The sequence below is a fragment of the Equus przewalskii genome, chromosome 10 (genome assembly GCF_037783145.1).
Source record: "Equus przewalskii isolate Varuska chromosome 10, EquPr2, whole genome shotgun sequence".
NCBI lineage: Eukaryota > Metazoa > Chordata > Mammalia > Perissodactyla > Equidae > Equus > Equus przewalskii.
In genome coordinates, this window is record NC_091840.1 from 55,057,954 (window position 1) to 55,073,520 (window position 15,567).

The 15,567-nt window shown below is 46.8% G+C and overlaps 1 protein-coding gene across 12 annotated transcripts in view; it reads left to right on the plus strand.

The window, feature by feature from the left end:
- The window catches only part of ARHGAP44 (Rho GTPase activating protein 44), a 184,596-nt gene that overhangs the window by 156,756 nt on the left and 12,273 nt on the right, over positions 1–15,567 (plus strand). For 6 of the 12 annotated variants that reach the window (XM_070561128.1, XM_070561125.1, XM_070561129.1 and 3 more), the window contains 4 exons: positions 448–539; positions 2,163–2,343; positions 13,476–13,493; positions 14,248–14,478. In XM_070561128.1, coding sequence (XP_070417229.1) covers positions 448–539; positions 2,163–2,343; positions 13,476–13,493; positions 14,248–14,478 — 522 coding nt within the window. The remainder of the gene's footprint in view (positions 1–447; positions 540–2,162; positions 2,344–13,475; positions 13,494–14,247; positions 14,479–15,567) is intronic. The other 6 variants (XR_011523207.1, XR_011523208.1, XR_011523206.1 and 3 more) reach the window with 1 other exon arrangement.

Sequence of the window (15,567 nt, forward strand, 5' to 3'; positions counted from 1 at the left end):
GTCTTTTCTGAGCTAACCTAGGTCAGCACCAGGCGAGGCAAGCTGGTTCAGGCCTCCTTACGCTCGGTGAAGAGCACGCATCCCAGCATCAGGACCCAGAGGGAGAGAGGGCTGTCTCGAAAGAGAGAACAGAGCTGGAAAGAGGATGAGGCTGACACTTATGAGAATCATACCTCAAGTTGAAAGGCACCTCATGCTTGGTGATTTTGTGTGTATTGCTCATTTACACGTCTCCTAGAAGGAGGACTTCTGCGGTTCTCTGCATTCTGTAGATGGAGAAAGAGAGATCAGAAAGGTGATGCCTCCTGCCCGAGAGAAAGCCTGCTGTCAGACCTAGGTCCACAGGCTTCCAGTCCAGGGCTCCTTCCTGTGCCATGGGCCCAGGGGCGCCTCTCATCTGGCCTCGGCTGGTCACCCTACCCTGCTTCCTCCACCCTGTGCTTGCAGGAACATCACGGAGATGATGACCACGGTTTCACTGCAGATCGTTGGGATCATTGAACCCATCATCCAGCATGCAGACTGGTTCTTCCCTGGGGGTATGTGGCACCATCCAGGTGTGGGAGTGGGGGACTGGGGAAGAGCAGGTGTGTCACTGTGAGTTCTGTACCTTTAAAACCAAGTACTGCTGCTCAGAGGTATTGGTTTGTTTTGTTTTTAATCCCCCCACACATGCACGCATGCGTGCGTGCGCACACACTCACACACACACACACACACACACAAAGTGCACTCAGTTATGGGGTGGGAGTCATGGCAGTTTCCTACTTTCTGGCCTGAAGGTGTCCACTGCCTGCACCAACCATGTCCATTGGGTTTTACTGATCTAACATCAACACCATGGTTTCTTTAAATCTATGAATCATGAAATGCTGGAGCAGAAAGGAAAGAGGGATTCTCTGCTTTGCAGATGCAAAGGGAAGCTGAGACCCAAGATGAAGGGGACTTTTATTCAGGGTTTCTGGATCACCTGGGTGCCATCCTTTTCTTATTCTAAGCTGTGTCCTTCAAGCTTTCCTCAGCCTGTAAAGGTGGGGCTCAAAGGCAGTGAGATTCTTTTTTCTACCTGGTTCAAAATTAGGCTCTAAAGTCAGCTCCTTAAGAGGGAGTTTCATCCATGCATAAGTATATGACTCTCAATGGTGGCAGCTTTGAAGAGACAGCAGTTGTTACACTAAATTCAGCATTCCCTTAAGAAAAAGGGGTACCATCCCTTCTGTTTAGTAAACATTAGGGGTATGCTTTCATCTGTGTGAAGCAAACCATTAACTCATGTGAGGATAAAATGTTAATAATTCTCTGCTCTGTCCAACAGAGATAATCAACCAGTGCTGATCTGACATAAAAGAAGTTTGATTGTCTTTATTTTGTTTCACATGTTTTGACTGTGAAAGCTCTGAACTGCTAATCTCATAAGACTTCTATTGATGGCATAGAGCTCGCTGAGGGTAGGAAATGAGGATAAAGAAATAAAGGAGACAGGAGTCGAAGGCATAATTCCCTAAGTTCTGTGGAGGAGCTGACTCATTGCCATTGCAGATTAATAGGCTGTGACTAGGAAAGGAGGGGGTGAGTACCCCTGTGTATCCATCTGATGGCTATTAACCTGAGTAGCCTTAGTGAAATCTCTAGTTCTACTCCTTGTTAATTTTTTCTCTTTGGTTTTCCAGAAAGACCACATCATCATCTACAAATAATAATATGACCTCTTATTTTATTTTCTTGACTAATTTCATTGGCTCACACTTCTCCAATAGTTAAATAACAGTGGTAAGAGTGGGCCTTGCTCCTTTTCCTGATTTGATTAAGACTGTTCTGGTGTTTCCCTCTTAAATTTGAGGTTTGAGATAGATGATTTTGTCTTTTTCAGAAAGTACCCATCTGTTCCTGTTGAACTAAGTTTGTTTTTTAATCACAAATGGAAATTGCTTTATTAAATGCCCATCATATTACTGTGATAGGTGAGCCCTTGTGTTCACCTATTAATATGATGAATTATATTAAAATGAAGTAATATCAGTAGATGGCCCAATGTTGAACAATGGGACAAACGCCCCTAGGGTAGCAGTGCAACGAGAGGCCCTCTCTGCTCCTCTCTCTCCTGCCCAAGAAGGGCATGACAGACCTGTAGATTGTGTACACCCATTCTTTCTTCCCCACAGACATAGAGTTCAACATCACAGGGAATTATGGGAGTCCAGTCCATGTGAACCACAACGCCAACTACAGTTCAATGCCCTCTCCAGACATGGACCCCGCTGACCGGCGCCAGCCAGAGCAGGCCCGCCGGCCCCTCAGCGTTGCCACGGATAATATGATGCTGGAGTTTTACAAAAAGGATGGGTATGAACTAGTGTCCCTTTCTCAGTGTTGGGGATTGGAGGAGGGGGCGGTTGGGATGGGTTGACAGGAAGGCTGCCCTTGTTTAGCAGTGGTTTAAAAGACTTGTAGCAGTTAAACCGTTACCTCATTCTCACTGCTTTCATCTGTGCTGTTTGGGATGAGTCTCTGGGCTGCTTCCCTTCCTTTGGGCCAGAGGTAAGTGCAGCCTTCTGAACCGACAGTTGTGATTAGTGTTGATTAGATCTCATCAAAAGAAAAAAAAGTCGGGCAACAAGGGGAATTAAAATTATATATATATATATAAACACTTTATTTTGACTCAGAGTTTATAAATGTGTGTTAATTCTCAAATGGGTAATGGTTTTACTTTGATGATGGGCCAGCTCATTTGCATTCCTCAGCAATATTCTTGCATTAAAAACACCTTGAATGTATAGTTTAATATTCCCAGTTTTAGTCTCCTTAAAACAGAGAGAAAACCTAAAACTTAAAGCAGTCTGAGTGTAGAATCCTTGTAAGTTTATGAGATCTTTTTCCTGTCCTTTATGATTGACACCTGCACCAACTTGGATGCAGTTGTTAGGAGACTCATAAATGCATTCAACTTAATTTGCATAGCAGTGACCCTCTCACACTCATATTAAATTAGTTTGCATAATATGATTCCCAAAACAAGTAAAATGGGCATAAACAGGTTTTATAATGAGCACAGCTGATTCATGGTAAGCATCAGCTCAGCTATGGGAACCAAAATGTGTGGACTTTTGAGTGTTCAGCAAGCTGAAGGCATCAGCTAATATGTCTTACAGAAGGAACGGATTGCATTGCTTGGTCAAGCAAGTCAACTGAGTGAACTTTGGTTGGGAATTAAAAATTACTACTATAAAATAAAATTTAGCAACCACTCCTTCAAAATAGATAGGAGCAGGGCCAGCCTTGTGGTGTAGTGGGTGGATTCAGCACACTCCGCTTCAGTGACTCAGGTTCTCGGGTTTAGATCCCAGGCGCTACCCTACATCACTTGTCAGCCATGCTGTGGTGGCGACCCACATACAAAATAGAGGAAGATTGGCACAGATGTTAGTTTAGGGCGAATCTTCCTCAGCAAAAACAAACAAGCAAAAAAAAGAGCATAAAGCACCAAATGGGAATGTCAGAAATTCAGACAGTAGGAAGTACAGTAACTACAACCTTCTGCTTCCCTGTCAGACCAGTAGGCAACTAGGAAGATCTGTTTGTTTGAGAGGCATATGGCCTAAAGGGCTTCAAATGGAAGGCTGAAAACCAAGTACTGTAGAGGTGTGAGTCTTACTTTTCACCTCTTCTTTTCTGAGTGGAGTTGGCCTTGAGACATACATCTCTGTCCTGTGATGATGGAGGAGTATTCAGAAGGGCCAGCATCCCTGCTTGTTACCTTACCCACCAGAGACCCTTTATGTGTAAGGTGGGTGGGATTGTTTATCTGCTCTCTGCTGTTTGTTATTCTCCATCAGATGGGGAAAGAAAAACTGGAAATTCTTAGATATTGAAGGGATTAGGGGAAAATTTCTTAAATCTGTTAAAAAGAGCATACCTAGATCTGATCTTTGCATCATGTGAGAGAGAGTCAGAAAGACAGAGATGGAGACAGAGAGAGACAAAGATACAGAGAGAGACAGCAAGTGCATGGCAATTTGTTTTTAAAACTTTGTTTAGGGGCCAGCTCCGTGGCTGAGTGGTTAAGTTTGCGCCCTCCGCTGCGGCGGCCCAGGGTTCGGATCCTGGGCGTGGACATGGCACCGCTCGTCAGGCCACGTTGAGGCGGTGTCCCACATCCCACAACTAGAAGGACATGCAACTAAGATATACAACTGTGTACATGGGGTTTGGGGGACATTAGGCAGGAAAAAAAAAAAAAAGATTGGCAACAGTTGTTAGCCCAGGTGCCAATCTTTGAAAAAAAAAAAACAACTTTGTTTAAGCCACTCAGTTCCTTTGTGAAGTCTCTCTAGCAGAGGGAAGGCCCCAGAGGGCCCCCTTTGGTCCCAGGTGTTCCTGCAGCAGAGGCGTGTGCCTCCATCCTCCCTGCTGGACCTCATCGGACTCCCGTTACCCTCCAAAAAGCAATCCAGATGACCTCTAAGAGACAGTGACCGCTGTGGGATCTCGGGACATTCAAAGTCCGCTGGCCCACATAGTATTCAGGCAGATGCAGAAGCTTAAAAGATGATGTTTTAAGTAGGTGCCTCATCTCTGATCAAGTTCTCTCTCTCGCTCAGAACTTTGTAAATGATGTGCCCGTTCTGCATAGTGTTCTGATTTAAAGCTGAAACTGCCACCGTGTACTTTCAGGATACGGAAGATGCACTACATAAATAATTGTTGCCCATGAAATGAATACATGTTATGTATAACTTTGTATTAAACATTAAATTAAGTGGAGGGCTTACTGGTTTAGGGTCACCCTCGCTGAGTTGTCTGGGGCGTCAGCACATATGTTTTAAGGTACAGGGAGCTTGTCAATGATCAGTTCTTAACTGGCTTTAAGAGAAACCGAAACGTCAAGTTGTGAGTAAGTGTTTTGTGGGAGAGGAAAGGAACTTGCATCAGCTGAGTCCCTGTGTTATTTTTGCAGTATTAGGGCTATTCTCCACATTTGTCCCCATTTCTGAACACTTAAAGTCTATAAGATGCATTTCATAGTCTTCTAACCACCACTTGAAACACTGACAAATTAAAGCTCACTTTATTGAAGTTTTTTGGTCAGGTTAAAAAAGAATATCATCAATTATATGTCAATAAAGCCGTTACTTTTAAAAAAAGGAAATTGGGGGAAGAAAAATTGCATAACATTTGAAAGAAATGGTAAGTTCCCCATCCGTGCCAGTGACATTTTCCTGAGCTGAAGCCAGTCATGTCCTAGATATCATACAAAGCAGTTTACTCCCATCCCAGCTCCTGGCTTTGGTCTTGATGTGTTTCTGAGTCATGAGGACACAAGAAACTGACTTTCTTTGGCAAGTCCTGGGGTCAGATTTGGGAGCTCACATATACATTTTTCATGTCTGTGGTAGGCACGATACTGACCCCCCAAAGATATCAGGTCCTAAGCCTGGAACCTGTAGATATCACCTTATTTGGGAAAAGGGTCTTTGCAGATGTGATTAAAATGAGGATCTTGAAATAAGGAGATTACTCTGGATTATCAGAATGGGCCCTAAATGCAATCACATGTGTCCTAAGACGGTGGCAGAGGGAGATCTGACATACACACACAGAGAAGGAGAGACATGAAGATGGAGCAGAGAGATTTGAAGATATGGCCAAGAGAGATTGGAAGATGTGGCTGCAAGCCAAGGAATGCCAACAGCGCCCAGGAGCTGGAAGAGACCAGGAACAGATTCTCCCTGGAGCCTCTGGAGGGAGCGCAGCCCTGCTGACCCCTTGATCTCAGCCCAGTGAGACTGAGTTTGGACCTCTGGCCCCCAGAACTGTGGGAGAATAAATTTCTGTTGTTACAGTAGCCACCAGAAAGTAATACATCCCTCCCCTGTAGCTACACACCAGGAGCTTCATGGTAAAGATGGCAACAGGTGCTCTGATCCTCCTCCCAGTGAGGATTGAAATCTAATTGTCCTCCCTTTGACTCTGAGTTGGCCTCTGTGACTTAACGAACACAGTGTGGTGGAAGTGATGTTCTGGAACTTCCGAAGCTAGGTTAGAAAAAGCGTTATTGATTACGCCTTGGTCTCTTGGAGTACTTGTTCTTGAAACTCAGCTACCTCACTGTGTGGGAGTACAAGCAGCCCCTTGGAGAGAAACTGAAGCCCCGAACCTTCATTCCCAGCCAAGCACCGAGCTGACAGCCAGCACCAACTTACCGGCTTTGTGAGGGAATCGTCTTGGAGCCTTCCAGGCCAACTCAAGCCACCTCAGCTAGTGCTGTGTAGGGTAGACAGCTGTCCCTGTCTAACTCTGCCAAAACTGTGCATTTGCAACCTAGATAAATAAGCTACTGAGTTTTGAGGGGGTTTGTTATGCGAAACAAGAGAGCTAGAACAAACTTTAAAAAAAGAATACTAGTGTCCTGCACCCCCCAGCCCCCACTCCTCCAGTCTGATTTAACTGGCCTGGGCTGGGATTCAGGCCCTGGTATTTTTTAAAAGTGTCTCAGATGATTCTAATGTGCATCTAGGGTTGAGAACCACTGAATCACAAAAATTTTTGCCATTCTGAATAAAGAATTTGGCAATGATACCATTCTTAAAAATTTATCAGAACTTTCCTACTTTAGCCATCGAATGTTGGTGTGACATGCAGACCGTCCTAACCCTGCCAACGCTCTGAGTGACAGTATTGAGTAGGTCACGCTAGGGCTGTCTGCACTTTCCTAAGCTCCCGCTTAGAAATTTTAGGGTGCAGGTTGGTATGTATTTTTAACGTCTTGTTTGTATTGTTTTTTGTTTGTTTATTTGTTTTATAGAATAGTGATATTTGTTTCTTGGTTCATTCTTTTCAAATAATAAATTAAAGTAACCTTGCAAATCCCTTCTATTTTTTTGACATTGGCAGAAGTATTATCCCTGGTCATGTAAAATACTTTATATGGAAGACTTACTGCCTCCAAAAAAGTTGGCCAAGATGTCTATACTTTCTTGCCCATTGGTCAAGATGGATCCACAGACCCTAAGCATTTGTCAGATGTGTCCATTGGCTGCGTCCCCTGCACAATCTGAACAAACTCAGCTGGGATCGTTGAGGGGCCCATGGAAAAGCAGAGAGGCAGGAACAGAAATGACATCAGCGATGAAGCCTCCTTCCTAGCTTCACTTCTCTACCCTGCTGATGGCTATCTTCCTCCCTCTTTCTACCGCTGCTTCCACTCCCGCCCTTTGCCAGCCTCAGACTTCAGACAGACCTCGCCAGTCCTGCCCCTGCCCCCGCCTTACACACCGTTTCCTTGATGCCCGCTTTCCCCGCTGCCTGTTTGCTTCCATCTGCATCTGGCCCATGCTCTCTACACTTGCTGGCTGACACATCTCTCCCACTACCCTGTCTAGTTCTAGCCTAAACCCACGGGTGGCAAGGCCTCACAGCATCTGGGAAGCTGCCTGCAGACTCTGGGATCCCAGTGCGATGGCAGTCTGTCCACAGAGATCCCAATGACCTTGGCTCTTTAAACTCAGAAGACCAATGTGCACTCTTCTTTCAAGTCTTGAAATCCGACATGCCTGTAACCATTTCACATGCTCCACAGAGGTCTGGTCCTCAGAGGTCCTCTACCAGAGCCAGTTAACAGCAACCAAATCTCTTTGAGGGTATTTATACCAGAGCTAGTGATCTCTCCTGGAGCTCACTTTCATGTGTGACACATTCTCAATTTGTGCTTGAGAGCTGCTCTGTGATGGGTCTTGTCCAACCCATCTGGATCTTAACCTAGAGGCTCTGTAATTTGGAATAGGCATGTTTAATTAAGAAGGTTTGAGAGCAATCTGAGTGGTGCTCTATGTAATACTATTTCCACTGATTTTTGGTTATATTGGGGTCTGGGGATGGAAATCTGGGGTCTAGTGAGTTCCTGAAACCCATGATTCAACACATTTAAGCCAATTTCTTTACCATATGACTTCTTAGGGTCTTTAACATGCATTACGTGCCACAAATCTTCAAAACAAGGCTGTGGCATGTATAATTTCCCAAATTTATTAGATCATAAAGCCTATTGTCATGAAATAATCAGAACTCGTGCTCCAAGAGATTTGTGTTTGTAATTGTAGATACTGAGGTCTTCTGTAGACTCGCAGTGGAAGGATGGTCAGCACATAAAAGACAGTAGCCCTGAAAGGAATTAAATCATGGGTAGAAGGTGTAATAATTTTATTCCAGGTAGGAGCCTGAACCTATAAGGCAGGCTTACCTAGAGAGTCATCCTGGATACCAGTGGAAAATGTGACTCATATTTTGGATTTGGATTGATTGAATGGACTCTTGAGAGGTATATTCTTGTCCCAGGTCTCACCTCAGCTTCCACTTTTCCAGGATTTACACATTTATAGAGGCTGAGACCAAGTGTGTGAAATGTGGCCGGTTGACTCGGCCTTTCTTTGTACTGGAGAGGTGAAGAAACTGTTATTAAGTATTTAGGAGAGGAGTCATCCCGAGAGGAGCTGGGAAACACCTGACTCTGGCCTCCCTGGCTGAGTGTAGGCAAAGCTCAGTCAGATGTCCAGCTTCCCTTCTCTCTCACATTGGCACCCACAGGCCCTGGCCTCCAAGTTCATCTTGAGCAGTCCCTGAACTTCCAAGGCTTCAGGGGATGTGTGGGGAACCACCAGGTTTGCTTGTCTCCTCTCTCTCGGCTGGCCTTTGGCAAATGTGACTGATCTCCAGGACAAAATTCGAAACCTCCTGATCTCTATAGACCTGAATACTTTAAAGCCATTTATTGTACACATCTCTGGCTAGGATTGTTCCTGACCAGGGTTCAAAAACAGCACAGCAGATATCTGTCCTACAGGGGCAAAAAGAAAACCAGAAATCAGCTGCTAACCCCTGACGACTTATTACCTAGAATTGTCCACAGCCAACTTCTGCTCAGTGATAAATGCGTTCTGCCTGTGGATACCGAATCTTCTTGGAGCTGGAGCTTCCAACTTTCAGATTTTGGCTTTTTCTTTTTTCTTTTCTGGGCAGGCCTTTGTCTCTTTAATTTTTTAAGGTCCTGGATCTTATGCTTTCCCTGTGTGGCCTACCAGGTTACAGACTTTAACACAATGATGCTCCTTCACTGCCTGCATCAAGGAGACATTGAAAAGTCTAACCTTTGCCACCCTGTGTGCAAAAAATAACCCTATGTGAAGTTGTCCTGTGAACGTGCCCAGTATGAACTTTGGGATCAGGCTCTCTGGGTTCGAATCCTGGCCATGTGATCTTAGGAAAATACTTAACCTCTGAATGTCTTCATGTCTTTATGTGTGAAATAGGAAAATAATAGTAAGCACCACCCTCAGAGTTATTTCTGAGCATTAATTAAGATATTGCTTACAAAGTGTTTAGAACAATGTCTGGCGCATAGCAAATCTCAGCTGTTTTTAGTACACACACTAGATTTTTGAGTGACGTTATCATGTTTTTAAGATAGCAGTGTGACTGGGTGTCCTTCTCCATCCATGGGGCACCCTGAGCAAGCCCTTTCTTTGGCACCTCAATAAACACTTTAGATGTTTTTATGTCTTCACCCTGCCATGAGCAATTGGGCTAATTCTGCAAGCACAAAATATACTAAACCAAAATGGAGTAGCCAAGGATGTGAGAGGTTGCAGGAGGCTCCTCGCCACATGGAAGACCTTCTGTATTCAGGAAGGATTGTGGCCATTCCTGCCTGAGTCTCCTGCACCCTATCACAGTCTGTCTTTCCAAGAACCTTTCAGCCAAGATGACCTTTCTTGTCCTTTCCTTCTTTCCTGCCCTGGTGACCTGGGCCGAGCAATAAGACTTGGGGGCATTGTGAGGATCCCTTCTTTATTTTTCTGTTCCTTAAGCCTAGGATCATCCAAGCCGGCTTTCAGTATCCTGTCCTCTGAAACACACATGGGCCCATCTAACTCACCAGATTCCTAGAAGACTAGGAACCTAGGAGAAAACAACTCTTACTTACCTCTGTTCCTTGTGTTTTGTTCCCTTCCATACTTCTACAAGAGAAGCCACCCCAAAATATTTTAATGTTTAGGGCCAGTATTAGGCAGGGAAGAAATCTGACGGCAGACCCTGTAAACCAGGTGACGACCCAGATGAGGTCTTTCTGATATCTCCATCTCATACTGTGCCTGATTGACTGACACAGTATCCTCTTTTCGCCCTTCAATCAGCCTGGTCTAGACCTGAGTTCACTCTCTTTTTTTCTCCCTGGGAATTTTTTTTCTTACATTGTCCACACTTGGCACCTACAAGGACAGAACATCATCATCATCAAGGCTAGTGCTTATTAATTTCTCAGTAGGTGCTAAGTAATTTGTGCACACTCTTCTATTTGTTCTTTACAACTGCCCTCAGAGAGATGGGGACATTATTACTCCCATTTTACAGAGGATAATCAGAGGACTGTCACACAGTTAGTAATGAGAAAATCTGGAATTCAAATCTTAAATCCCCTTTCCAAAACTCATACTCTTGCCCACAGGGCTGTGCTGCTCCCTAGAAAAAATAAGGTGAGCAGGACAGGGAATGGGGTCACCACATCATGGAGCTGCCACTCCAGCTGCACCACAATCTAGCTACCAGGCCTTTCCCTTCTCTCCATCAGGATGTCATATGATTCTCTGCATCTCCAACTTGTCAACCCCATAAAATATCATTTACATAGCTAGACATACCTCTTACCAGGCACTCTTGTGTTTCCCATCTCTCACATACCACCACAACCCCGTTGCATGACCACTTGGCTTCCACTCCTAAGTAATAGTCCAAGGGTGTGCTAAATATATCTTAGCACTCAATCATTGATAAATTACCTTCATGGAAATGTTGGAAGTGGGATGGAAGGTATTAGCCTCATTCTGTAGATGAGGAGAGAGCTCTACTGAGTCAATGAATGGTTTAACTAGGTCTGGAGGACTGAATCCTTCTAGAACCTATTCCATGATAGAGTCTCTCAAGAAAAATACAAAGTATGGCTGAGGATAAGTTACTTATAAATATAAGGTCCTGGTAGACTGGGAAGAGTTTAACAGGGCAGATTGTACTTCACTGGGGCTACCTTGCCAAGGTGAGGATTTGTCACCTGGCCTACCCAACATGAATCCCCTGGTGAGTGGGTGAGAACTCTGGATTCCCCACCCCTAGCCTCCTTACCCTAAAAGAGAGGAGTGGGAGGCACGTGTTAGGGTCAGCTCCCAGCTGTTGCAGGACCTCCTCTCCTGCCACCTTGCTCCCTCTTCTCAGGAGGCCGGGAAAGCCAGAAGAGAGGCTTTGCCTGAGGTCACCTCCTGGACTCTGCTATGTATTCCTGCCTCCCGCAGATGGATTTCCAAACCCTTTGCTTCTTCCTGGCCTCTGGCTTCTTGCTTCCTCCTTGATTCAACTGTAAAGAGATTGAAAACCAAGTTCTTCTTGGTTTTCACCAGAAGCAGTGGGCCATGAGAAATACTTGACATCCAGCCTGGCCTTAGGTGTCTATGCAGTGACTTCTAATGGAGTCCATTGTTCTTGATTAATTGCACTTCCATGTCACTCCTTTCTTGGCAAACACAAGCAGTTTCTTGATTCTGGCTAGTGTTGCTTCTTTATGCGATAGAACAATGAACACAAACTCATGAACTGCTGATAGAACCTTCTAGTTGTATTCTTCCATCTTTGAATAGCTTCCCCTCCTCGCAGCGTGCCAAGCAATTTTACCAGTTTTGTCGTCAGGGTGAGTTCTATCTAGACTTTCAAACATTTAAATATAAATATAGAGTTATCTGTACCAATTCGCTTCTGAAAGTAAATATGCTTTTAGGGCTCCAAGAGTATTGCTATTGCCTTTGTGATTGATTCCCTCTGGGAAAATTGTATTACTTTTTGAAAATATCAGTGAACATTTGATGTATGTTCACTGTGACCACGTGATGCTGCCTCCCACAAGGAAGTAATTTCAGCTGGGAAGGTGGTGATTACAGATGGCACAACAGTCTCTTTGTAAAAGCAGAAGTGTACGGTCAGCCCTTATTTCTTGATTGCTGACGTTTTGCCCCTGACATTTCGTAGGTCTCCTTGGTCCACACCCCATAGCCCAGCTGGCTCCTTCCCTTGTAAACCAGGAGAAGATCACCGGGTAGCCTGGTGTCTGAGGTTGCTGATGCTGGAAGATGCCGCTGGAAGTAGAAAGCATCCCCCACCCACCCTGATCCTGAAGTTCATGCCTTCTCCCACCCCCACCAATGGCACAGGTCTTCCTAAGTGAAAGAGAACAGGGTAAGGAAGAGGAGACAGGATGAGGCTTACATCCCTTAGGGCTCCTTCTCCTGATCACCATGGGAAACATCTTGCACACCTGCCATCTTCTCTGACCATTGCAACCAAGTGGTATCAGTTCTCTTTCCCTAGGGGAATATTAAACTTTTTGCTCTTTTCATCCTGATAAATTCTGAAGCCCAAAGAGCATAGTTTGATACTCCCTCATGGCCCACTTTAAATATTGGGATGCAACTGGATCCTGTGCCAGAGTTTTGAGTGGCCTCCAAGAGTGATTCTGGATCTCTATAGAAGGTCCTTGTTTATTAGTGGAGGGTCCTCAGACCCGAGATGGCTTGAAAGCTAATGGGTCCAGGAAAGAGACAATCCCTCCCCCCAAGGTACCTCCTCAGAGCCATCCAAGGGAGATGAGAAGGATGAGCAATGATCCTACAGATGCAGAGGTCTCTGGGGATCCTACAGAGGAGAGAGCGTCAGGAAGCTGTCCATATCCACGTCTCCACTGTGCACCTCACTGCAGACTCCATCCCGAAGCATATTCCCTTAAAGGACCCAAATCCCACCTGCTACAACCAATCTGAAAACTTGAACCTTGTTTTTTAATCTTGCTGCACCTCTGCAAGGTAACTGTGACCTTAGGTGGGCAGGATTTCATGGTGTCATAGCTCTGTGCTTCTGACCAGTGTGGGTGAGAGTAAGCACTCAGTAACCTCATACCCCACTGTGCATTCACGTGGTAGAGACTGGTGCTGGCGAGGAGACCTGTGTTCTCCCTGCGTGAATGTCTGTGTCTCCCTTAATGCTAGAAATATTAGCTCTTGTCTTAGTCACTGAAGGCCTTGACTGTGTATTACAGGACCAGTCACCTCTTGGACTGGGAAGTGACCACCTCCTAAGTCACGTAGCTTAGAAGCGAGCAGATGGCTACTTCCACTGATTCTTTTTCTCCATTATGACACCCTCCCCTCACCTGTGCCCCTCTAGGCACTGATAGCAACTCTTCAGCTGCTCTTTATTCTGCTGTGTGCTTGATAGGATATGATGTCCATCCATACAAATAGAAGAGTCACTTTAAATTGAAAGAATTTCATGGCACAATAAAAGCCCCACGCTTAGCCCCTGAGCCACAAGAGATGACCTGTATGTCCATAGGAAGGCGTAGTTTCTTTGACACTAATATCTGTATGTTTCTGTCCCTGCAGCCTTAGGAAAATCCAAAGGTACGGTATCCTCGGGTAGCCTCGAGGCCACGTTCGGTCTCGGAAAGCCCAGCAAGCTGTGCCTTAGTGAGCGCTGCCAGAGGGTGAATGTGCCGTGTTTGGTTGCTTGGCCGACTTACTTGAAGCTGACTGTGTTCCCATCATTAAAATTAAATCAAAGCCCCTGGTGACCATAGGCATGGTCAGCCCCTTCCCTGCTGTGTAGATAAGTGGGTGTGGCCAGCAGAGGTGGTAGCTTGGCCAGGGTCCTGGGCTTGAGCACGAATCCCGAGTGGGTCCTGTGCTCTAGACCTCCAAGTGACAGAAGAAGAAGGATGGATATTTAGATGTCTCCTGCTGGTCAGTGCGAGTTCCAGTCTGACGCCGCCCGGGTCCCTATCCTGCCCACCTCCATCTCCCGCTTGGGAGGAGTGAGTGCCCCGCAGAGAGGCCGCATTCTGCTCTGAGGGAAGCTTGGATTCCACGCCCAGATCCTAAGGCCAGCTGGCTTTGGCAGAGGGTGGAAGCCAGCTGGCAGCTGTGCCAGGGCCGCTGGTGTGGGGCCCGGCCTGGAGCAGCCAGGGTGCTCCGAGCGTCGCCTGCCCGGCCGTCCGCGGAGCACGGTAGATGCCTCGCTTCCCTGGGCCCAGGAGGGTGCTAAGGCTGTGCTGCTGTTCTCCTAACGCGGACGTGCTTGAATGTGTCCGCTTCGTGGGGGAGGGAGCCTGTCGCCTGTCACTCGTGGGTAAGCAGGTGTCTTTGTGTCCCTCGTCAGCATGGGCGTGAGGGTCATGGACACATCCTGGGTGGCTCGAAGAGGCTCCTCGGCCGGCCGGAAAGCATCGTGCGCCCCGCCCCCGATGCAGCCCCCCGCCCCGCCCGCCGAGCCGGCAGCGCCCCTGCCATCGCCCGTGCCCGAGCAGCCCCCGGACGGCCCGGCCTCAGCGGCGCCTTCGCTCTCTCCATCTGGCCTGGGCCTGCAGCCCAGCGCCGCCGAGCGGACCAGGTAAGCGGCCCCGCAGCGGGGGCGGGCGGCGCGATGCGCGGAGGGTGGCCGGCTCTGCCGCACCGCTCCGGGCCTCTTGGACTCTGTCATCTCCCGAGTTCGCGTTCGAGTTCGGCTTTCTCCGCCGTGCTGGCACCCAGTAAGTCATTCACAGCTCCCTGGATTATCAGATAAAGCTCAGGCTTCCCAAGAATAGCATCCCCAAGAAACCGTGGAAGGCTGCAGCTTGCTCAAGAGAGCGAGGACTCTGAGTTCCCACCTCTGCGTTTCCACCTTCCTATGCCTGTAGTGTGCTTCTTTGGAAATGTAGAATGCCAGTGTTTCTGCCTCCCTCTCCTCTACCTTTAGATTCCTAGGAGCCATTTTTACTGCAAAGGAGAGACGGAGTGGAGGTCACCTGGTCATGCTGGGTCTGGTGACCTTTGCAGCAGGGTTGTATTTCCATTCTTGTAGGGGAAGAAAAAAAAAGTGAGCACAAGCTCCTTCCATCACTAGTTCAGTGAACATTTATGGAGGACCCTGCTGTCCAAAGATGAAAGATTAGCTCTGTGCCCTTAAGGCACATGCGCCCCAGAGAGCAAATACACCCTGACAGATAATTACAGCACATGGTCATAGCCAGGGTGGCGGGGAACCAGGCCATATCTGGTCTTTCCTGAAAAGGGGCGTGGTCAGAGGAGAGTCTAGAAGTGGGAATGGCACAAGGATACTGCTGTTCGTTTGTTTCTGTCTGTTCTAAAACAATTCAGGGAAGTAGGAAAGCTGTGTCAGATCAGACACTCCTGGGCATTCTGTTAGGGGACACAGCATTCCTCCACGGCCCCTGCTGGAAAATGCTAGAGACTTTGGGAAGCTGAACCTTTTAACCCAATCTTTACACACACAAATACTAACCCCCTAAATGAAGGGATCGCAGGGTTTTCCTTTTCCTTTAATGAGTAGAAGGGATCTTCCCTGTGAAATGGGGAAATGACAAAGGTAAAGGGGGACAATCGCAGAGTTCGGGAGGGGGAACCGACACTGCACGTGCTTGGGTTGTTGCTGCTGCTCCAACTCAGAGAGGACAAGGCACCCAGCCTTGGCTGTGTA